This window comes from Harpia harpyja, chromosome 22 (assembly GCF_026419915.1).
Source record: "Harpia harpyja isolate bHarHar1 chromosome 22, bHarHar1 primary haplotype, whole genome shotgun sequence".
In the NCBI taxonomy this organism is placed as follows: domain Eukaryota; kingdom Metazoa; phylum Chordata; class Aves; order Accipitriformes; family Accipitridae; genus Harpia; species Harpia harpyja.
Genome location: NC_068961.1, coordinates 5941684 through 5966348, shown reverse-complemented (window position 1 = coordinate 5966348; position 24665 = coordinate 5941684). Strand labels below are relative to the sequence as shown.

Here is a 24665-nt window from a genome sequence, read left to right as displayed (position 1 = left end):
AACATCTAACAGTAATTTATTATATGTTTATGCTAAACACAAAATGTATGCAGAGAGATACAGACCTAAAATCCTTGTGAAGTGGTGAACTGTGAAGACAGAGCAGAGTTGCATCCTTCATACATGCTCACACAATTCAGTAATGTGCAATTACTGAATCTGAAAGATTTCTTTTAATTGTTTGGAACACTTGTCTCTGGTTTCCAGGAAATGATGTGACACAGTCACTAGTAGTTACTCGTGATCAGCTTGCTTTTTGTTTTTTAAATGAAAAGATTTTTCTGTCTCAGGATGGTGCATAACTGGCAAATAGGATGACTACCTGGGTTATCTTGTGGTTCTCTTTCATTATATTGCTGACCGGAGCACATATTCAAAATTAAGTTTCAAATGAGCATTTCACTCACAGAAGGAATATTGTGAAACAGTAATCATAGAAAAGAGTGTGTAGTCTAATATGGGTATGTAATTATACAGGTTTTTTTATTACAAATAAAATAATGGCATTATATCACAAAATAGGATCTTATCTTCCATTCAGGTTATAATTTACTACCAGAAATAATGTTTATTATTTCTTACAAATGCCATTAAGTTCTGTAATTTACTTGAGATAAAACTAGCAAAATCTTGAGAGACCATTTTAAAAAGATACCTAAATTGAACCTATATCTGATGGAAGCTGTGTGGCTTCATCACTGTTTGATTCAGACCCAGTAATTAATCATGCTTGAACAAGAAATATGGTTATTTGTTCTGGTGTTTTTCCCAGCTCATGTTAAGTGAAATTTCTGTCTTGGAGTGAGACAACTTTTAATAAATTAAATCCAGATTTTCATTTATGTACATAGTTACCTGAAGATGCATATTGAAATCTAATGGCACTTCTCAGAAAAGCATTCTGGCTTTTTTACGGACACAGATAATCGGTTTACAGATACAGACAGACCCATCCCTCTTTGCCCATACCGTGAGACGGCTGAACACGAATCAGTTCCAACCTGGGAAACAAATAGTCATCCTAATCTGGCACTGAAAATCTGAAGTGCCTAACCAATAGGTAGGATGGAAGATTCCTGCGTCACTTAAGGTTTTCCAGAAAAAAAAACCCCAAACTAATAAGCACATCAACTGTGCCTGGACCTGAGGAAACCAGAGGAGCATGTCTGGCTCTGAGGGCTGGAGAGGATTCTGAGAAGGTATCTTACCAGGGTGGAGGAGAAATAACAAAATATTGAAAAATCAGCATTAAAACCCAGTGAATTTACACTATAAAAAATAAATATTAGAAGCAATCATATTACTGAGATTGAGATACCAGTGATTAATTAGGATGCTGTAACTGACTTTTTGCATTGTCTTACCTTGGTGCAAATGCAAAATAATGTTTGTCTAAATGAATTAGCATCAGAGCAGGCCAGAAGCGTATGGTTTTATTTCTCTTTTCTCAGTCATATGACATAAAAGATGCAACAGATATGACTTAACTGTAAGAGAGGAATTAATTGAGAGATTTGAACAAATATTAAGCTGATATCAGAAAATTATTAATAGTATATAATATTACTTCACCATTTGTTACAATTTAAAAACTTACTTTTTTGTTTCTCATGAAGCTGAGGTATTTTCTCTTTGCAGAAGCTTATGGAGGGCAGGGTTGTCTTCTAGTTTGTTTACAGTGTGATTTTTGTGACTTAGGGAAATTTTTGGACTTCTGGCATGGTAATTTTTTTTTTTTTTTTTTTTTTTGCGCATACCACCTAAGGCTAGTACAGCATTTTTAATGAGGTGAATATCTTTAAATGTTGCTTATTTCATCAGAAAATACTATACCTTCAAGGATAAAGTATATTAAGCTTTTCCTCAAAGGATTCTGTTACATTAAAAGAGTAGTTTAGAGATAAATTGCTTAATCAAACTGAATAAAAATGCTGGGATAATTCAGTTGGGAAGAGGGTTTTGAAAGAGTTTCATATCATTGTTCTTGTAAGAGATGCATGTGTCTCTAGTAATCAGGGTAAGGATGAAACAACTAGCCATATCTTGAGCCAATTATCCTGAGGGGTGGTGGTGGAGAAAAAGACAGCTCTTTGGCTTCTGTATGATCTGCCAACATTTTTTAATGCAGAAAACTAAAACTTAAAATAACTGTTTGGTAAATCCATTGAAATACCAACAAGGAGAGGATTATAGCTATTATTTGTTTTCATCCATTTGTTCTTACACATTTATACTTAATTTTTTTAATACAAATAGAAAATATGTATTAGAATCCCCAAAATGTAATCTGAAGATATGTAGAAAAAGTAGGATATGTGTGTATATGCACTCACATACATGTGCAGATGTGTGTATCAACACATCTACGTATGTATGCATGTCTGTAGGTTCATATGTAATGATTGAAGTATTGTAGTTTGAAATAGCATGTGTGAAATCCAAATTCTTATATGGCTCTTGTTGTAGGAAATTAGGTACTTCTTAAATCTATTCAACTTAGCAGCCACCTTGGGAAGAAAGAAGGTACTATTAGTCCTATTATGTCACAGCGAAAGTGAAGCAGAGATTAAAAATTGCCCTTATGTGCCCTACATGCAATTAAGGAAAAATGTTGCCACCTGAATCTAAAACATAAGCTGTCAAAGCTGAACCCTACTGCAGGAACATCTAAAGCATCTTGTGGAAGTAAAAAAAAATCAAATTTGTTCAATGCCAAAAACCAAAACCAAAGTTAATTCGTTCAAAATGGACTAAAACAAATCCATGAAGGTAAAAAGATCCATGGAGAGCTATTGAGTACAGTGCTCTCCTGTCCAAAATACCCTAAATGCTGACTGCCAAAAGCTAGAAGGGTGCACTAGTAAAAGAATATACTTGCCAAGTTTCTTACATTCTTTCCTTAAGCATTTGGATTGGCTGCTGTTGTAACCCAAATACTAGGTTAAGTGGAAGCTTCATCTGATTTGGTGTAATCATTTTCATGTTAGGTCTGCACATGCCTGTCTTTTCACCATTAAAAACCCTGGTGTGACACAGACGAGCCTCAGCATTCTCAGAGCTTCATTGTTCTCATGTCCTTCCCTTTTTACTCCTCCAAATTTCTTTGCTGTTGTCCGTTCCACTCAATTTCATCCATCCAATTTTTCTTGCTTTCCAAGCACATCCCTTCCAGATGCATTAAAGTCTGCTGCAGAGAGAGTACACCAGAGAAATCAGAGTTGTTGGGATTATTTTATTTTCCTGTTTCCTTGTTGATTCCACTTCAGGGACGTGTTATCAGGTGGAGGCAAACAGCCCAATGCGTGAGAGTGTCTACAGATACTCCTTCAGAGTGGAGGAGTATCCAACAATATTATATCAGAGGCATCTTTCAATAACATTTTTTTTGTTGATTTGCAAAATGAGAAACGGAGGTACTAAATGAGGCTAACTTCTGCAGGAATAGATCCAGACAGTAAGATTTTCAGCCACTTTCCAAATGACAGTGATCCAGTTGATATTGAGCACAGCTATTGTTAACTTTGCTGTGTAGATTTATTTAAAATATTATATGAAAAGTCTGTATAACATATACAGCAGAAGATTATAAAGTTTGACCAAGGTGATTAATTTTCGTAGGTATTTTGGTGAATAGGTTGTTTTCCTGCTGATATCTCTACACAGACTTGAAATCGCTTTAAAATTCAGATAAATTGTAGTCAGTTAATTTCTAAGATATTTCACTCATTTTTTAGATTTCTTTCTTTCTGGAAAATAAAATACAGCTACTACTCTGTTTTCCCACAGTAACTTTGCTCAGTAAAAGGAAAATTAATTTGCTTTGTTCATTAGCAGCTAAAGACCCCATACACATTGAAAAAGACTACGCTCCATAGCTCCATACCTTCTAATTAAAGCACAGGATGTTTTGTTTGTACCAGTTGAATTAAACCTTGGAGTTGCTGTTTGTAAAACTTGCAAAACCAGCTAACTTTGTACCTTTAAAATGATGGGTTTGTTAGTGGCAGGAATATATATTTCCAAGTTTTATTCAGACAATGCAAAGCCTACAGCAAAACTGAGGGCACTCGGTAATTCTATGAAATAAATGTGCAGGTCCTGCAAGCATCCATGCAACTCTATATAATGTCACCAACGTATATGTCACCCTTTTCAACATCCCTATTACCATAGGCCTTGAGGCCCTCGCAGTCTGAACAGTGGAATAGGAACATGAGATAAGGCAGCAGGTTGTTCCCATCCTATGGGGTCAGCATGTTAGTTGTTCTCTTGCAAGGGTGGGAAGCAATTCATGCTTGTTTTTCCTTTCAGGGAATAAAGGTACATCTCTCGCGCAGATTAGAAGTCTGTACTGTGGCAGGTGCTACCCAGCTTCATTAGTATGGTAATTTGATGAAGCGTTGGTTAGATGCATCCCACCAAGCACAACTGCATTTAGTGTTTTAGTCTTAAAAGTTTGCGTATGTGTTTTCCATGTCTGAAATGAAGTAGATTGCTTCCCATGGAGTAAACCGGGGAATGGTCTGTTGCCACAGTGATAAGGCTGGGATCTTTAGATGTTGCCGGCTGAAGTCTAAACCAGAACTGTTGTCATCAAAGTGAGGTCAATGGGTTATAAAGAGTATGTTAAGCAGTAGAAATCAGCTAATATACTTAGTGTTTTATCTGTATGTGAACAAGCACTAAAGGAGTTAAAATCCTCTTTGCACCTATACTTTTTGACAGAATGGCAATAATGAAGGTTGGGAATCAGAAGTCCCAGTCCGTGTTTGTTGATCCCTGCTATTCTGATCTCTTCTCACTTGTGTCAGTCCCAAGTCTTATCTGCCCAGGCTATTTCCAATCAGTTCTCTTCATCTGTCTTAATCATAACTCCTCAGCTCTTTCATCCCAGACACTCCCAGTTCTCTCGCCTCTTTTCCTCAATTTGTTTTCCTATCCACTGTCATGCTATCCCTTCCAGTTTCTTAAACCCTCTACCATTTCTTCTCATTTCAGCCTGCAATTCTCATTCCAGCTGGGTCTCAAGCTTCCCTTCTTGCTCTTTATTCAAGTTGGTGCAAGCTCCTCTAGTTCTGACTACTTCATCTTTGCTACAGATGCTTTTACCCACCACACCTCACTGATTTATGAATCTGTCTCTCTTGATGTCTGGTCTCTTTGTACCAGCTCTTCCAGTTCTGGCTTCTTTATCTTCTCTCCAGTTGCTTTTATCTACCATAACTCACTGATTGACAAGTTTTTTCTTTCTTGACCTGCTGTCCCCATTCTCTCTGAAACAAATTCTTGTTTCTAGTTCCTTTTCCAGTTCTTTCACTTTCAAATTTCTACCTCAGTCTTGGTTTCCTCCACTTTCCTTCTTGTCCCGGCATAATCCAGAGTGCGGGTGTGACTCATGCCTCATCTGCATTTGAAAAAGGCTGCCTGCATCCAGGAAAGGTGGGAGTATTACTGGGGGCAAAGGAGGGACAGTCTTTGTTCTTTTTTTATGTATATGACTGGCACCGTCCATCACAGCCTAGAGGCACTCAATTTTATCCAGGGCATAGTCAATGCAGTTTAAACAGCTATGACAAGGTGCTGTTTGGGTTAAATAGCATGCACATCTGCAAATAGACTGTGCTTTTATCAAAAAAGCATGTAATGGTATGTAGTATTGTGTACAATAATACATTCTTCCTGTTTTAAGTTGGATACAGCATGAGCATTGTTTATTGAACATTGTGATACTATATCAAATATTTTTACATAATTTTTCTATAGGCCCTGACATTTAGAATGTTTGTGAAGAGCTTTTTCTTAAACATTCCTTTCAATAATTTCATAGTGCATCTCTTCACCCCCTTTTCTGTAATGCTTATTCCTGTCAAGAAACTCAAACTGGCTTTTTTTTTTTCCCTTGTTGAAGAGAAATTCAGTCATTTACTTCAATAGGAGAATGATGAAGTTTTTTTCTGCAATGAACCTTGGAAATTTTGGTCCTAAATGATTTCAGTTTCTGTGTTCCTCAAATCACATTTATACCTAAAAAAAAAAGCCTTATTTGCTCTTATGGTTTATTGCTGTATCTGTGTATGCAAAAGTATTGCCACTGAGGTTTTAACTACTTGTTTGTCTTTACGTAAAGGCTTTATCTGTGTAAAGGGATGGAAGGAAAAATTAGCTGTATATTAAAGATGCATTTTTATTTTTAAGAAATATGGGAGAGAAAATAATGTTTAAAAAAATCTCTTGAGGAAAAAAAAAGCCAAATAAAAATATACCATCTCATTTTCTTTTTTTCTTCTACTATGCAATCCAGGGCAATAATAGGACGGAATTAGATTAGCAGTTGAATTAACAAAAGTCTATTACGTTTTCCACTTGTTCTTACACACCAGGAAGAAGATGAGACTCCTTTTATTTCTAGTAATTTGCCAGTGTGCCATAAACAGTGTCAAAACACACAATCCCAATGTCATTTTACTGATGGCTGATGATCTTGGTATTGGAGACCTGGGATGTTATGGGAACAGAACCTTAAGGTATGATGATACATTCAGGGAAGTCATAGCTTTATATTTAGTTTTTCTATGGATTTGTGAAGTTAAAAACCCCCAAACAGTCAGAGATTTGATTAGGTTCTTCATAAGTAACCAAAGTTAATAATCTTTCCAGAGAACAGAATATTCAATCTTTGTTTTCTTTTCTTAATAAGAAAAGAAGACTTATCTGGTGTATTTATCCTGATGAAAAGCTGCATCATAAACAGAGAATTGTGCAACCAACCAAATAAGGGTAGGTCTAGAGAAGCAAAATATAATCAGTAATTTTCTTTTAAAATACACGACGCAACTTTGAAGCACTCATGATTGGAGATAAGCTTGTCACTAACCAATTGGAAAGAAAGTGCTGATTTTTTCCTTCATTTATCTTCATGCTGTAGTCAATAAAGTCATTAAAACAAATGTTAATATACCTGAGTAATTCAGCAGTGTTCCCAGTATGATCCTTACTACCAGCTGAGGTATGATGGTTGTGTAAACAGCACAAGTTGTACCTAGTCATTGTGTTTTAGTGGTGCAAAGTCTTTGATCAAGTTAAATAAAACGTTCAGACTAAAAGCACCATCCTGTCAAGTGTTAAATATTCTTGTTCCTGCTGAAGTTAGTTAGAAGTAAAAACTCCTTGTAATTCAAACTCAAAAAAAAAAAGAAGAACTCAAGTTACAGCTTAATTTTAAACAGGAAGAAAGTATATACAACACTGATGCTTGGATCATTCCCCTCACAAGGACCAGAACTGCTCCAAGATGTATGTTCTCTGATGTGAGAATTCAGAATTAGACCTTTGGAGTATGAAGAAATCTCATCATATTGCTTGTTATCAGTAGGTGATGCTATAGATAGCAAAGAAGTCTGTTGTAAAATTAATGTTTCTGACTATTCAGACTTAGATGATGGGAGCACTAGTGTGCCTTGAGGTTATGGTCATTAATCTCCCCGGTCAGGGACCTATTAGAGCATGCTGCAGCTCCTGGTCAGTCTGCATTCCTCATTTTTTTCTGTAGAACCAAGGGCACAGGACTTCTTCCTGCAGGAACCAATTTTCATCTGCATGATGAGCCACGTCACAGACAAGTTTCCCATGCAGCTTTGGAAACTTGGATGTGCTCCTGGGTCTAATATTGCAGACATAGTCATATCAGACATGTAAGCATAGTTAATATGGAGCCTAATGCAGTCATAAGTGTTTGAATCTCCCCTAATAACTGATACCACCACACAACATTACCCCTACCCCAAAAAACTTCTGCTGGGGAAAGACAGAAGTGACACCAAGTAGGGATTAAGGAAGTACAACCTTTATCCAGTCTCTCCTCTCCCCATTGCTGAAGCAGAAAGGCCATGTAAGTAGCAAAATTACAGTTCTGGGTCAAAGAATACATTAAAAAGGGTTGCAATACAATACATCCAGGTGTCACAGTTTAGTACTGGCCATGAAGAGTAGATGAAAGTGGGGAAAAAGATTTTTGGCACAATGCCATAGTGTCTCAGTTCAGTGTTGACACCTAATTAAAAATATTTGACATGATAGTATTTAGAATTGCAACACCACCATGGTTTTGATAATTTGCATACAGTAAGTGTTAACTTGATTTTCCTGATAGTTTTTGCCTCGGATGCCTTGATCTCACCTTGCCCATTTCCAGATAATCATCTTTGTGTATTCTTTTTTTTTTTTTTTTCCTGCTTATGTTTTTCTAGAACCTCTAATATTGACAGGCTAGCAGAGGAAGGAGTGACACTTACTCAGCATATAGCAGCATCCCCACTTTGTACTCCAAGCAGGGCAGCTTTCCTGACAGGGCGATATCCTATCAGATCAGGTAAAATCCCATTACTTTATTTATATATAAATATCGTATTTTATTTGCAGTAAACTGTATACATTTTTTTCTCTGGCCTTTCTTGATATCTTTATCATTACTGGGTTAGGTACTCATTTCAGTGACTACTCAAGCTCAGCAGAGTTCATCAACATTTGAAATTTTCCCTGTATATGGGAAATTTTCACATTTCAGAAGAGTTAACACAAAAATAAAGCTTTTTTTATTGAGAAGAAGATTTTTTTTTAAATACTGAGAAAAAAATCTGATTGTGGTTATTTAATGTAAGGAGCAGACAAATTCCATCAACTTCCTCCACTGTCCAAATGACCATGGGCTCTTTGCCTACCTCCCCAGTTGCATTCAGGCTGCTCCCAGGATGTTGGTGGGCAGCCTGAGTGTTGAACATCACAGAGATGCATCTAGAAAGACACAGTGGAAGAATGCAGTGCAAATCATTCTGCTTAGACATTTCTGTTTCTACAAAACCTTTTGGTTTAGACAAATTGTTATTTTTATGGCGGGGGGGCAGGGCAGACAGGAAGGACTGTTCATTAATTATGCCAGCAGCCCTTAAAACTGGGAAGAAGAAAGCAAAAGGTCTCCTTTCTTTCTAAGTATTTTTGTTCCATATCTACCCATACACAGTGTTAAGTATCCTAAGAATACGTGCATTTAATAACTTGTCTTTCTTTTAAAGTACCTGATCCAAAGCCCATTTGAGTCAGTGAAGATCCAGTCTGTTTATTTTAGTGTGCTGGGACTGAACCCCTTAGTGCTTAGCCATGCAACTTTAACATTCCCTTAACATCATTTTTAGCAAGGATCATTATACATTAATCAGATCACTTGTTCATTAGTGATAAAACATCCTGTCCTTGCTTCTGGGAATGAAAGCAAAGCAAGACTCTGGAGCCTACTTGATATGTTCGTGCTCATTCAAATCAAGTAACAAGCTTCTGCAAAAGTGCCAGCTAATATAACTTGCTAAATTTTCCACTACATTCAGCTGCAAAGGAAAATTTTATATACCTGTTACAGCTATATTGCTATTAATATGTAGTGTAGGTGAAGCCACAGGTCACTTTCCATTACGATCCTTGTTCTTATTTCTGAAAAATTAGCATTTGAACTGATTTTTTTTCTTAACTGATCTGCTCTCAGTCATACCTAATCATTTCCATATAGGTGCAAAAATTGAACTTTGTCTTAATTAAGTTACAAAATTGCTAAATATGGACTACTTCCAAGCATCATTGAAGAACTAGTAAAGGATTGTTACAGAAGATACTAGAATCATGACGTGGAAAAAATTTTAGAAATTTAAAACTCCTGCTAATAAAGCTGAAGAAAAATATTCCAAAATGCAGTATTTGATGAGACACAAACTCAGAGAAAGGTAATGATAAAAAAAAAAAATCAAGGTTCTGTACTGTCATTCTGGTAGCTTAAGGGAATGACACTGATTTCAGTTACAAGAGACTGAAGTACATAAAAATAAATATAAATAAATATTTAATAAATAAAGTATAGGTATGTATAGATGACTAAAACTACCTAAAGTGTGATCAATAAAACTAGCTGGGGTGAAAAACTGAAGTCAACATTTGAAGGGTAGGTTGAGCTCTCTTTAATAAACCAGTTTAACAAGTCTTTTTCTCATCTAACCACAAGGGATACCTGAGGGAAGATTCTGGTTGTCTACATCAGTCATGTAACTTTGGCACTGCAATCATCCAGTTGCGTAATTCAGTCTTCCTGAAGATACATCTGCACAGATTTGCATAGATACTCTGTGTTCTGTCTGTCTATACTTGGAGCCAGCTCTCATCTGGAATCCTAGTAATCTAATTTTCATGAACCTGAGCTCTCAAGTTCCTCATCCTGAGAGTAATTTATAAGCTCACGTTTGTGTTCCTCAGGCTCTGAGTATATAGAAGTTACTGTGCCTTATTTAGATGTTGTCTTGTTAGCTGATACCTGATGTTGCTTTAATGCACTCTGTGTGCATTGAATCATGTGTCTTCATGCCACTGGAGCACTGGTCCTCTCCCATCAAAGCTGAGTGCCCTAGCCACTCTGTTTCCAGAATCAGACTCTCTGTTGCTCTTTTTTGACCTCATGATATTTACATGCCCAGCTGTAAGACTGCCCTATTTCAACTGCCTTCTCTCAAATAACCTTAAAGGCTTGTAGAAAACCACGTATGAAGAGAGTGGAAGTTCTGAGAGTAGAACTTGGGAGTTCTCGCTTAGTCCTCAGCTCCATTCTGTCCCCATGTACAAGAAAAATAAACTATGCAAGCTCAACTTCTTTCAGATATGTTATACCTTAGAACATCTACAGAATGGACTGAAGCTGTTTATGTGATGGCTGGCCCCAAGGTTATAAGCAGATAATTTTTTCTCCACTTCTCAATTTCTATTGTTGATACAGAAGTGACCTCACTTAGCTAAATAGATGATTGTATCTGCCACTTGCAACATTTAGTGTCTGGTGGTAATATGTCATTTAAGTGATTCCACCTAAAGCAAAAAAGTGCATGCAGAAAGAATGAATAGAAATTATTTTACTATATTACCCAAGTCTCATTCATTTTCATTGTATTTAGGAATGGCTGCCTTCTCACGAGTTGGTGTCTTCTTATTTTCTGCCTCTTCTGGGGGTCTTCCTTCTGAAGAAATAACTTTTTCCAAACTCCTGAAGCAGAGAGGTTATGCAACAGCTCTAATAGGTAAAATTGCATACATACACAGCATTATTTTTCGTTCATTTCAATCGAAAGAACATTAGCTTTCCATATAGGCTATTAAGCTTCTTTCCCCCACAGCACAATGAGTTTATCTTTCTGGCACAAAGCTGAGCACATTCCCACGCATATGTGAAACACTAATCAGGTAAGTATGCCTAATTCACTTGTGTAGTTACAGTCTCATTGTGCAAGGTACTGAAGAAACATGATGAACAAATTTAAAATTAGTCAAGCTCTTGAAAAGTTTTCAGTATAAATAGGAGTTTGATTGCAAGAGAGAGACAATGCGGGATCGATCACAGGGAACAAGTCAGCACAGTGGTGGGATTCATTTCACCAGTTTTCGAATATCCATAAAGTAGATAATGCAGTACCTGGGCTAACCGTCTGGATTCTCTTCTTAGTCATCAGAGAGAAATCAGCATTTCTAGGAAATTTGTCTCATCCTGTGGTAGATGTTTAGTATAAAAATGTGTTTCTCTCTCATTAAAAAGATAGTTCAGACAACTAACTGCAGCATAAATATCCAGTGATGGGTAAAAGGAATCCCACTAGATGAATATTAAACAGAATTGGAATGAATATCATAAAGGCATAACATTTAAATAATGTGATTTTTTTTTTTTCCTAATTTGGCCACTAACTTATTCCACACTGCTTCCATTTTAGAAGATTTTTGTGAAATACAACTTGTATTACATAATGTATTTCTGTACTGGAACTGCCAGGAAATAGTTGTTTAGAGAGCATCATACCAGAATGTTACTACATTAATTTAGATGATGGATGTACCCAATTTGATTTTTAAATGTAACAAAAGCTTGCAATTTGGGGAGTAATTTTTGTTTAAAAAATCAGGCTGTTTAGCAAGGCTTACAATTCACAGCACTGTTCAAAAAATATCTACATTATGTAGATAACCAATGTCGAAGTTCCTGACTAAAAATCCTACTTAGCTATACCCCAGTCTTAGAAAGTACAAAATACCTTGATGTCCTGACAGATTCAAAACAGAAAACCAGAAAATCTTAGCAGAAGTATATTTAGTGCAGGTATATTTGAACCATAGTGCAAAAAAAACATTCATAGTTTGTCATGTTCATCATGGAGTTAATTCCTATTGCTCCATATTCAATTAAAGACTGCAAAAAAATCATTTTTCTGTTTGTAACAAGCACTGTAATACAACTCATTTTCTGGGGCTGACCTAGTTAATGTTCTTTTTTTAACTACTTTCACTGCAACATGACAGCTTGCCACTTAGATCTCCAGAAGTTATCTCCATGATGCTTAATGAACAATTCTTCCAAGTGGCCTGAATGATAGCTATGAAACCATAAGATGTAATATTACCATATCCTCAGAGTATAATGAAGGCTTCCAAAAATCAAGAAGTGCATTAAAATTAAGGATAAAGCATATGTAAATGACAAAAAGAAAAATTACATAGATTTGAAGACTAGATAGGCAGACTCTGATTCCCAACCAGCCCATTTTCTGCCTCTGCTGGTATTCTTATCACATCATATTGGTCTAGGTCAGGGAGTCTTTGCTTAGTTCAGTCTAACTCAGCAGTTCCCAAACAATTAATTGTCAAATCCTGCGCCAGTGATGGATTGGCATAAGGGTAATTTGAAGCCTTTCAGTTCCTCAAGCCTGTACTGTCACTTCTTTTTTTTTTGCCAAGTTTCTCTCCCCTTTACTCTCTAAGGACATTTTTTTCTTCTCTAAATGCATTTTCCTTTCTTTTTTAATTTTTTGCCCTCCTCTGAGTATATGCCTCCTCTTGCTTGATACTTCCCTAAATATATTTTAGCTATAAATCTACTTTATGTATACACTTTTTTACTTCATTGTTTTTCCCCTGCGACACAAAAAAGGTGACATCCAATAGATCTGGCAGGAAGAGACACAGTCAGATCTGCAACAAAACCAAGTTTTCTCAAAAAAGGCAGATGCGTTGAATATGTAATATTTCACCAGTTAAGGATCCTGGAGAGTAGCAAGAAATGTTGAAGTTTTGTAGGAAATAGCTATTCGTAATGCAGAAATTCCACTGAAGGTAGATGGGTATTATTTTAACTACTGCTATACTTGATTACAGTTGAGTAAAGGTCAACTTTTCCTCACTACTGTTATCCAGTGTGTTGTCTAGCATCCAGAGAAATTTAAAATCCACCTATGTAGCTTATCTCCAAAGTTTAAAATGCTAATGGTTAAACTGGGACTTGTATCTTTCCTCCAGAATAAGGTGGTGTAATATTTGGACGCATCACAGTAATGATGTGTCCAATACAAGATCAGCTGAGTTTATGGAGTAGGATTAATAGAACAGTTATTAACAGAACAGCTTAAAATCTGACCGTATTAATAATATATGCATATATACTTTATATTATTATTGCTATGTACTTTACATAAATATATTTCTTTGAGCACATAAAATATTTCTGTTTGCATCTTGCATCTTACCATGTACCTGAAGAGCACAAAATCATACCAAAAGAAATATATCATTGTATACAACTGGGTCTTCAGTCTGCTCCCTTTTCAGTTGTCTGAGGGGAAAGTGGAGGGGAAACATGGATTTTTGCAGCCTTTCCAGCATTCTGGGTTTTGAAAAACTGAGTTCCAAATTAAGTTTCTTGGCTGAATAGGACTTGCCTCTCATTTCCACTTGCCTTTCATTGCATTGCTTTTGCTCTGCAGAAATCTTAATTGTGGCCAAAGGAGAGGCAAAAAAGCCTAGGTCTCAAACTATGAAGGTACTCATGATTTACAATTAACAGCATAAATTTCACTCAAAAGCTTGGTAGAATCTGCTGAAATCCATATGATGCTTGTGTGAAGTGTCCAGACTATGAAGCTTCGCTTGGCAAAGAGGTGAGAGCATTTTGCAGTGCTCTCAGATTCAGAAGGGCCCCAGAGCTTAAAGCACATTACAATAATCTGCTCAAGACAGGGGTTATTGTCACAAGGAATGAAACAAAACATGTGTTGTAGTCCCAGTCATCACTTGCTTTTTCAGAGTAGTGCAGGATCTATCAAAACCCTCTACCTCGTCAGCCATTTGAGAATGGCAATTATGTCTTTCCGTCACAGCTGCCGATATAATTTGAACCAGTGCTTCTGTTGCTTTTCCCAGCTAACCTGCTGTCGGCTTTGTTTGGCTTAAATTGCTTCTGAAAAAATCTTTCTTTGAGACCCAAGTTCATTCTGACATTGAACAATTTGTTGTGCTTGCGAAAACCCTTTCGATAAAAATAGGTCCTATATTTTCCCCTGTACTAATTTGTTGTTGCAAGATTCTTCTGTCCTGGCTTGCAATGTCTAGTTTTATCCAGTTTAAAGAAAATTCTTTATATCATAATAAATTACCTTGAAAGTATATTTAATTTGTTTGGGTTTCTTTTTCATATCTTTTTACTGAATTATTGGTGCTTTGAGATTAACAAATAACAGCGAAAAATTAGAAATTAAAGCTTGAAGATCATTTATATTTGTGATTATAAGCCTCTACTTTAATTTCAGTTATGTAACTTGATGAGAGTTGTTTCATGCTCACCTTGCTACACATCTGGCTCTACGATTACTCCAGAATGGCAGTCCTGTAAACCTAAGAGAAAACATTGAAGCATTTATTTTCCAAAACCTGTGTCTTTGCTTGCTGAGAATGAAATTTAGAGTTGCAGTCTTAGCTAGCCCTTTATGGCACCATTATAACATCTAAAAATTCAGTATGTGGTCTGCATTGCTGTTTTTGTAATCACCCACAATAACGTTCACTGGACCGTGTCAAAAGTAGTGACGAGAGCGATTCTGCCCGCAGAAAGCAGAATGCCGCCTCAGGTGAGGGGCCATCTGACGGTAAGTGGGAAAACTTCTGATGGGATGGGAAGGCTGTAGAGGCCTCCATTTCACTGGCACATAAGCAGACCTGAAAATGCTTTTATATCTGCTTCTGTGATATACAGAAGGTATTTCTAACCTAAGACCATCAAGAGATGTACAAGGAGAACTGGACTCAGCCAAGAATTCAGTTGGGCTCAATATTTCTGTGATTTTTTTCTCCACCTTTGCTGACTGGTGAACTTACATTCACGCGTTCCCATCCCATACCTTAGTTCTGTCGTTTGTGAAAGAGAAATAATGACATTGAGCCCATTTACTAGGTACTATTTGAAAAAATCAGAAGTGACCCCCATCTCCACCCTCTTTGGTACTGCAGTACATGCATTTGTCATTCCCAAAGGCAGAAGTGCAGGATGAATGTGCTGCTTTCTAGACCCGGGAGATGCTCAGGACTGCCTGCATCAGGACTCTTTCTTACAGATGTGTAAAAGCTGGGATGGTTCAGGAAAGGGGAAAATGCTGTTTATGTTCTTTTCCTTTCATGTACTTTCTACCTTGTGTATCCTGAAGTCTCTAGAACAAAATATTTCAAATTTCTTTGGGCTAGGTTATGGAGTTGAGGACTTACTGGGTTTGTGGGGCTTTTTTGGTTGTTTATTTTAAGTTCACAACCCCTGAATTACGCTGGTCATGTTTAGGTATTTGATTTAGAAAAAATAAATAAAATTTGGCCCAGCAATATATATTGTCATCTGTTTTGTCAAGGGTGACATGTTTTGTCAAATACTCAACATGTTTCTTTGCTGAGACGAAAGAGCATAGCTCTAGCCATAATTTGTGTCAATAGGCTTTACTGATTTTGAATTATTTTAAATTATGCATTTGAATTTAAGTAACAGCTACCAAACAGTTAGGTCTGTTGCACTAAGCAATGCATAAACATATGGTAAGGGGTTGTACCTGCGTCATAGAACAAATTATCTAGATACTTCCTGTAATCAGCATGAACATAGATTACGCTAGTATAATGCAAATCAGACTCACTGTTTTCTTGTGTCAGTCAGTGTCCAACATTATTGCAGAATTAGAGTGATTTCCTAGTGAGACAAAATGCTGTGACAGATAGTATTTGGCAGTACTTTACTTGTTACTGTTGTTTCTTTTTTTATTTTTATATATATATATAAAAAATATATATATTAAAATCTCCCTCGCTATATATATATGTATATATTGAGGGAGATTGGCAATTTCAGAGATTCTGCACTCATTTAAATAATAAATGCCTTGGTAATTTCACTATTCTTGATTTATTTGCTGTTTGTTACTGTTTTCTTCTTTTTTTTTTAAAGTAGCCAAATGTGAATGATTTGCCAGAAAAATTTCAGAAAAGATATTTTGTACTCCATATTGGCTCTTCTGAAGAAAGCAGTAGCTGCTACAAAATGGCATTTTCTTATGACTACGTAACTACACATGCACAGAGGCTTCATTTTCAAAGTTAACTATCTCTTAGGGCTCTGTTGCTCTTCAGTGACCTGCTAGCCCACTCAGAATTTAATGGTCTCCATCAGGAGCTGTGCCAAACTATTTCTAACTAAAACAAAGAGGCAGACATGAAACAAAGTCTTTGATGAAGGCATAAAGAAAGATTAGATAGAAAATAGGAATCCACACAATAAATGCTGGAGGTGGGGGGATATCAGTCAGATAGTGACAGTTTCATGTTTGGAATACTTTATAAGTTTGATGATTTAACTACAAAAATACTCCCTGTCCTTCTCTTTGTAGGAAAGTGGCATCTTGGGATGAACTGTGAAAGCAGTAATGACTTCTGTCACCACCCCCTCAGTCATGGATTTGATTACTTTTATGGGCTTACCGTGACCAATTTTAGAGACTGCAAACCTGGCCAAGGCAGCGTATTTTTAAAAGGGGTTCAGAAATCCCTTGTCATCCCAATCCAAATCACTGGAATCACCCTGGTCTCCTTGGCAATAGTGCAGTACATTGGCCTTCTCAAAGTACCTTTCCAAGCATTGGGTTACTGCTTGTTAATAACCGCTATTTCACTTGCGGTTTTGATTTTTTTCTTTTATCATTTTCGACACTTGAACTGCTTCTTAATGAGGGACCATCAGATTATCCAGCAACCACTATCCTATGAGAACCTTACGCAGAGACTGACAAAGGAAGCCATGCAGTTTATACGAAGGTAAGTTTCTAACTGTATTATGAGTTGATGCTGGCATTTCACAATGACGATACTTCCAAAAAAATAGAAAAAAAATGTGAACCGGTGGGCACGAGGAATATGTCATTATATATTACTATCATTTTTTTCCTTTAAAAGATGACTGAACTTAATTTTTTTAGTGAAAGTGGCTGTTTTTTTCTATCGGATATGTCAGTATTATCTCTAAAAAAATTAAAAACTATTTATGTTTACATGCTTCAGAAAATTTTTTCAAAAAACATCTAACTTTTTTAGGACTTTCATTCTTGAGGATTTCATGTAACTTGAATATGAAAAATCTTTTGTGGTGTGACTTAATTATGTGAAAGCACAATGCAGAGTCGTAACCCATGACTTTTCTAGAATGGGAAACTGTTCTTCATTGATTTGATGCATCCATTAAGTGGCATTCATAAGGCCATTTTTTTAAGATACTGTCATTTTAGATGCCTCCATTTTTATGCCAGATTCATTTTGAAAAGATTTGATTTATAGAAGTTAGCAAATAAATGTTTTTGTGAAAGCAATGATTTTTTAATTGCCATCAGATTGGATCACCTAAACATTGGATGTACAAAATCATCCTAAATCATTCTTAATTTTTGCAAAGTTAGCTACTTTGGTGTAATTGCCACCACAGGGCTTTTAAGGGGATCAAATCATAAAAGTATACATTTGTATATTCTGAAATACAAATCAATATAATTGGAGGAAAAATATTTCATCCATTTAACTTCTTGAAAAATATGCCAAAGTATTTTTCTCAGTCACTTTTGGAACAAGTTGCACCATTTCTAAAAATAGTTAATCAAAAGTAAAAACATGTTCTAAGACATAAAAAGTCCCTTAATTACTATTCTGAAAAGTATGTACCAGGTAGTTACTGTGAATACATTCACATGCTGTCATGGCTGAATGAAAACTTATACCAAGGAATCAGAGGCTAAATTTCCTAGACTTAATGACTGCATGAAGCAGTCATCAAGACTGTTAGCAAGAAAAAAATGTTTATCTAAAATCTTGATCTCATACTGCAATTTTTCTATCATTTCTATCATTATAAATATTTGATGTGGCCATCTCTACTCATTACACCAAAATAAAATGGTTTTTATATCAAATTTCTTTAAGTGAGTAAGTCTTCCCAGCAATCAACATTCTCACGAGTATTTATAAATAAATGAAAACATCCTTATTTCCTCTTGGCAGTGGTGATAGATTTAAAGATGCCTTCTCACCTACATTCTAACTAATTTAACAGTGAAATATTTTGTTTACTACAAACACACACACCCCGCTTTGAAAATTGTTGAGAGGTTATTTGCTAAGTGACCAAGCATTTGGTGATTTTTAAAAGACTCTTGAGCACATTAATTATACGTTGGCAGCTTCTTCTGTGATTTGCAAGTATGTAATGTGTCTGTAGTGATTCATAATGTTTTGGATACCTCTGAATGTTTCATTGATTTCAGTGCAATGACAATAAAATGGTAGCTCCAAACCAGGTGAGTTCAAGATTGGAAATCAATGCGAGAAAACAAGTAACTCTTCTAACTTTATTAATATTCATAATGTGCACAGTGTTATTGTATAGTTTAGTCAGTGTTTAGAGCTGGCAATACAATGTATCATCTAAGTCAGCATAGCTTTTTTAGCTCAGCTCGAGGTAAGTGGCTATACATCAGCTGGGCACTTGGCCCCAGTTCTCCACATAGTTTCCAGACAAAAGTCATGGTAAATTGAAGTCAAGGTTAACAGCACATATCCATAATTTACAATAAACTTTGTTACAGGAATGCTGCAATTATAGTGAGAATTATAACCCAGACAATTCAGAGTCAATGTTAAATTAAAGAATATCCAAGCACATTAAGATATTGAGAAGCAATTAAGGCATTCGAGCAATCTTAACTATGCCCTGTAGTGAATTCACATGCAAAGTATATGACCATAAAACTTGCTCCTGGGGATAGGAGTAATTAGATTAATATTCACTGAACTGATCTCTCCCATATATTAGTGTGAGCAACAAAATCAATATTTGCTTTGACACACTGGTTCTGACATTATATAGTTCATACCTGTCATCTCCAGAGCACCGGTAGACCATGGCTTTTATGACTAGTCTGCTGACTTTGGCCATTTGTAGGGGAATGGCCATCAAGAGGCAACCAGCTTGCAGCAGGACTCAGACATCTGGAACTCATAAGTGAAGGGCCACCAGGTTTTTGGAAGCCACGGTTGCTCCACAGCATTCTTGTTCCACTTCTTTCAGCGAGCAGTCTCCCTCAACCCTCTTTTAGCCAAATGTTTGACTCAACACTTGATTTGTCATACAGGCTTCTTTTGTTTAGACAATACATAAGTAGCAAGCTCAGCCCTGTACACCAGTAATCCTTGTGCACAGCTATACCAGAGTTCAAACAATCTTGAATTTAAAGAATTCAGAGTCATTCACCTTAACTGGTTCTTAATATACATTTTATCATCAGACTAAAAATCATCAGCTATCATGCATGTTTTAATTGGTTAATGATCTTTACAATAAATACACGATGAAGCTCCAATCTTCAGTAGGACTGGTACTTCCTATATAGCCCTTTTATGCTATATTTATATATAATGTATATGGATATATATAGTTACATAACAATTACAACATAAATATTTTGTCTATGTAAGTTTATTATACCTATTACCTGTATTACCTTTATAAGTTCTTCAGAGTTCGGGCCATGGACTTCATGACATTATTTTCTTTTCTAGCTATTTCTCAGTCGTATTGTCAGCTTTATGAATTCTTACCATGTATATAGTCATTAGATTTTCTATTTTTCAAATCTTCTTATAATTTCTTCATAGCTTATAGCTTTGTGCTGTTATACTTACTTTGGTCTGGTTTTTGGAGAGGTGGTATTGTATGTGTTCTTCCTTAGTCCAGTATATGTGCATTACTGTTTTCGTTTGTTCCTAGGTAGACTGAAAGAGAGCAAATACAAGATTCAATGCTCAGAAATGGCACTGGAGAAGAATATATAGAAGTGTCAGATCCAGTGTGTGAAAACAAATACTAATTTAGTTGCTCACCCTAATTGTAAGAGGGCAAGTCAGCTCAGTGTATGTTAATTCTAATTAATTTTTCCCAAGAGCAAGTGTGCGTATGTATTGTAAACCTATCAGAACACTCTCTAGACATTGCAGTATATTTGAAAGTCAAATGGATCCTAATTATTTCATGTTAAGTTCAATGTGGTTGTCACTCATACATCTTCTGCACATCCTTTAATGACCAGCTACACTGACAATCCAAATTTGGAAAATGCCAGAGACTAGTTTCTAATGTACCAGAAATTAACAACACAAAAGTACCACTCTGTGATACTGAATGCCTCTCTGACAAATTCATATAGCTGAATACAATTAATAATAATATAAAAAAAAAATCCTAATGAAATCTAACTTCTGGAAAACAATATTTCATACAAACATGTTTATATGATGAAGTTGAACAATTTTAATGCAAATTTTTTTCAGTCATAGATTTTATAGCCATAATATTCAAAATTTTGTGATGACAGTTAATAAATTTTTTATTTTCTTTTTATCTATTCTATTTCAGTCCTTGAAACACTGTTACAACACATATTCAGATTTTTTTTCATCTACTCTGGCAGGTCATGGTTTAGAGTTTTTTTGTATTTCACTAGGTTTTAAGATCAGGCAGTTGGCCTGTTGTACTGGAGTTACAGTTCTGAAATCAGATGGTTTTATGAATCCTAAAGACTATTCCTTATAGTTTACAGCAAAATACAAATTATAGAGAAGAGTTTCTCTATCTTTGTATACACAGGATTATAAGCCATAACAACTCTGCTGGATCTTTATCCCTTTTTCTCAGACCGCTGCTTGTTCCTTTTGAACAAAAAGCTAACAGGAAGAAGCTGTGAATTCATATACTTTAGGGCCATCTGAAAATGAAAGATTTAAATAATTTAAGAATTATTAAGGACTTAACTAGTTCTGCAATGAGTGACAGACTACATTGTAAATGGAACACTTCTAAAACGCAGCAGATGTGTATACTGGGCTCCAAAATTTTGCAGGGGAGGAGGATTTAGTAATGAGTATAATTTGTAGTAGATGAGAAGTGTCTTTTTTCCCCCCATGCTTACGAGAATGTACTTTTTGAAGGGGAGAAAAAGGTTTTATAGAAAGGAAATAAAAACATACATGAATTGTGTACCTTAAGCATTTAAAAGAAGAAATAGGCAAGAAATTAGAGATGTCAAAAGTATCTTGTCTATTTGCATGGAAGAATCATTTCACAAATGCAGATGTAGTGGTAACACATCCTACTTTTAACATCTTCTAGAAAGAGTCAGATTTTCCATATTTTTACCTTTTTTTCCCTTTCTCATTCCATTTTCCACACCCTTTCTGGTTTTGATAAGTTGCTCCCAAGTGGTCTGGAGCTCTCTTTTCTGATTCTGTAAAATTTGGAAAATATGAGATCTGTGGTTTAAGGTGTGTGTTTTAAGAGAGTAACACAAATATTCATTCATGGATTCAGTCATGGGAGCAAGGATTTTAGCACTGTTAGCGGTCAGAACAGCACAAAATCCAGCTTGTAGGACAAAGTCCTGCTTTGATACAACTAGGCCACGGTTTACCTTTTCTTTGTGCTGGAACAAGAAGGCTTAATGAAGTGCATTCAGCCAGTCCCACCACAAAGAGCAATGTCTAATTTGTGATCTAATCTGGAAGTAGAGAGGGAGCCATGGGGAATAAGCACTGAATGAATTTATCCCCTTGGGGGCATATTGAATAGGAAGAATGTTTTTAGTAAAAGGGCTACAGGGAAGGAAAAGTTAGGTTTGCATCTGCCTCTGTCGACACACTGTTACATACTTGTGCTGAAAATGTATCTTCAGATTATGTACTTCAGCATTTTTGTTTTCTTTCATCTTAACTGTGACTCTGGGGTCCTGTGACAATGTGAAAATGACATATTCATACACTTTCAATAAGTATTATTAAATCATAGGTATTTATCCTTATAGGGAGTAATATATTTTACCCTTATGTCTATTTCAAATAGTTCTTTGCAGGCTATTTCGGTTTTATGGGTGAATTAGCTGGAATTTATAAGACTTTGGGGATTACAGAAACAATTGTTAACCCAATTTTAACACAGCACAGTGTTGCCTAGCTCAGGCAAGCGAAGTATTTCTGCTTTTATAGTCATTTGCTGTGAATCATAGTACCTTCACTGGTACGGGGGGTGTAGTGGTCTGACAGGTTAAAAATATGTACTTTATAACAGAATGTGAGGATAATTTCACATCTAGCAAAAAAAAAAAAAAGTTCAGAAAGATCATACTTGTACATCATATTAAAAGTTAATTTAGAATTTATTGTGAAAAAGTAGAATGGATCCCTGTGGCATGTTCCCATCTCGTTTCCAGTACAGAATCATACTTGAAATCTCAGTTTGATTTGACAAATGCAGGCCAACAAATTCAGAGTCCCACCTGTTGCTCTGCTGCAGTGGTCTTAGATTAATATCAATGCACAGAAAAGCAAACAAAATTACCCAGGGAGTTTTCAATGCAGCAAGCATTTAGAGCAAAATTGGAGGAAAAAAGTTAAAAGACCCATGTCTGAAGCACAAAGTCAGATTAGTTGTAACTTGCTCTCTCATCTACTTTAAAGCTGTGTTTTACAGCTCAAGCCTAAACTGAATTCTTGAGTAATGTAAAAACTGCTCACACTAAACAAGAACCTAGTACTATGCAATGCAGAGGAGTCACTAGCAACATGATGCTTTTAGATGTTTTCAAGATCAGTTAAACACACATTAAAGAATGTCTTATGTCAGATGCGTGTAATCTCTCTGGCTACTCAGTAAATTGAAAAGACTGTGTGATTCATGTTAGGATTAAAAAAATTTACTGTGTTTGAGTAAGTGAATCTCAGATCTTTTGAAACTGAAGTTCCCTGTGTTTGAACTGTGTAAAAGATAGTGGCAATACATTTTTGAAGGAGCTGTTTACTGAAGTGGTTCAGGAGTTAAGCTGTTATTGTCAAATTTCTCTCCTGCCTACTAGCTGATATTGTCATTCCATTTTCAAGGTCACGGTAAAGGTAGTCAGTTATGATTCTCCTCAAAGAGTTTTGGCAGGAGATAAATAGCTGCCTGTGATCTTTTATAGGATATTAATAGGTGAGACACTTCTCCACCTGACAGCGAGCTGTCAATCAGAACCTGTCAATTTGAGTTGCAAAGAAGAGAATGATGTAGTGCCCTTCCATATCAATCATTGATTCGATGACTCTTCATGAAAGTTAGATCTTTGTGTCAGTTCCATTTCAAAAAAAACCCCAAACAAACCTGAGTTATTATCTCTTGAAAATAACATCTATGGCGGAGGCTTTTGATACTCACTTTTAGCAATACAGGTATACATTTAGAAGTATGCACTACCTCTGTGACAATAGAACAAGGCAATTTGTAGGTAAAGGAAATTGTGCCTACGCCATTGTAAGTATAAAGTAAATTTTTGTGGTGTTTTACCCTAGAATTTGTATATTACTCTCAATTCAGTGAACTGTGTTTAAGGAAAAAGTCAAAGATAATCCCATGCAGTAAAAAATGCAAGTTGTAAAACAGAAATCAGCTGCCTTGCAGAAATGTTCTTTAATGAAAGGTCAGCGTTACATTAATGTACATATTAAATATCAAACTTATACATCTTTTTTTACTTGAAGTGCTGATATTTTCAGTCTTTTAAATTGACTCAGAAGTCTAATGTTGTTTGTTGCTACAGTAATGAAAGTTTCTCACAAGCATGACCTCTCAAATAGCAACAAATACAACTTCGTGGAAAGTGCATCTTTTATGAAAAATATTGTCTTTATTTTTTTGACTCTGTAATTTATAATACTAATACAGGATACATACAGGATACATGCACAAATATTTGAAGGGAATTCGAAGAATTTTGTTTCCCTTTTCCACATGAAAAATGTTCTAGAAAAAGTCTCAGTCAGAAACACAATTACCAAGCGAGTAATCTGGATAGAATTTTCCCATTTTGTGTTTAGGTACTGCTGCATATGCCAGTAAAAAAGAAAGCTTTAACCATGCAACTTTTGTGAAAACAGATCCAACCAAGGAGAGAGGAAAAATGGATCAAAAATATACTAGATTAAACCTAGTTATTTTTCCTTAAAAGTAAACTATTGATACCAGATGAATCCCTTTTATTAAAAGACTTTGGTTTCAGGTTCTAAAGGTTAAAATTTTTTTTCATTTTAAAGAAACGGTTTGTGCATGTCTGTATTGTTCTCCCTTCTTTAAAGGGTGGATGAAGCAGCTGCATGAGGAAATATAGTCTCTCTTTGATGTTGATGTGAATCACAGGTATTATCCACCACAGATTGGCAAGGGAAAATAT

The 24665-nt window shown here is 35.8% G+C and overlaps 1 protein-coding gene across 10 annotated transcripts in view; it reads left to right on the top strand.

Moving 5' to 3' along the window:
- Window positions 1–24665, top strand: part of STS (steroid sulfatase) — a 115280-nt gene that overhangs the window by 19524 nt on the left and 71091 nt on the right. For 9 of the 10 annotated variants that reach the window (XM_052773848.1, XM_052773844.1, XM_052773843.1 and 6 more), the window contains 4 exons: window positions 6381–6524; window positions 8247–8368; window positions 10980–11102; window positions 16764–17187. In XM_052773848.1, the coding sequence (XP_052629808.1) occupies window positions 6388–6524; window positions 8247–8368; window positions 10980–11102; window positions 16764–17187 (806 nt within the window). In that variant the 5' untranslated portion in view covers window positions 6381–6387. Of the gene's footprint in view, window positions 1–5353; window positions 5440–6380; window positions 6525–8246; window positions 8369–10979; window positions 11103–16763; window positions 17188–24665 lie in introns of those variants that run through there. The other variant, XM_052773839.1, reaches the window with a different exon arrangement.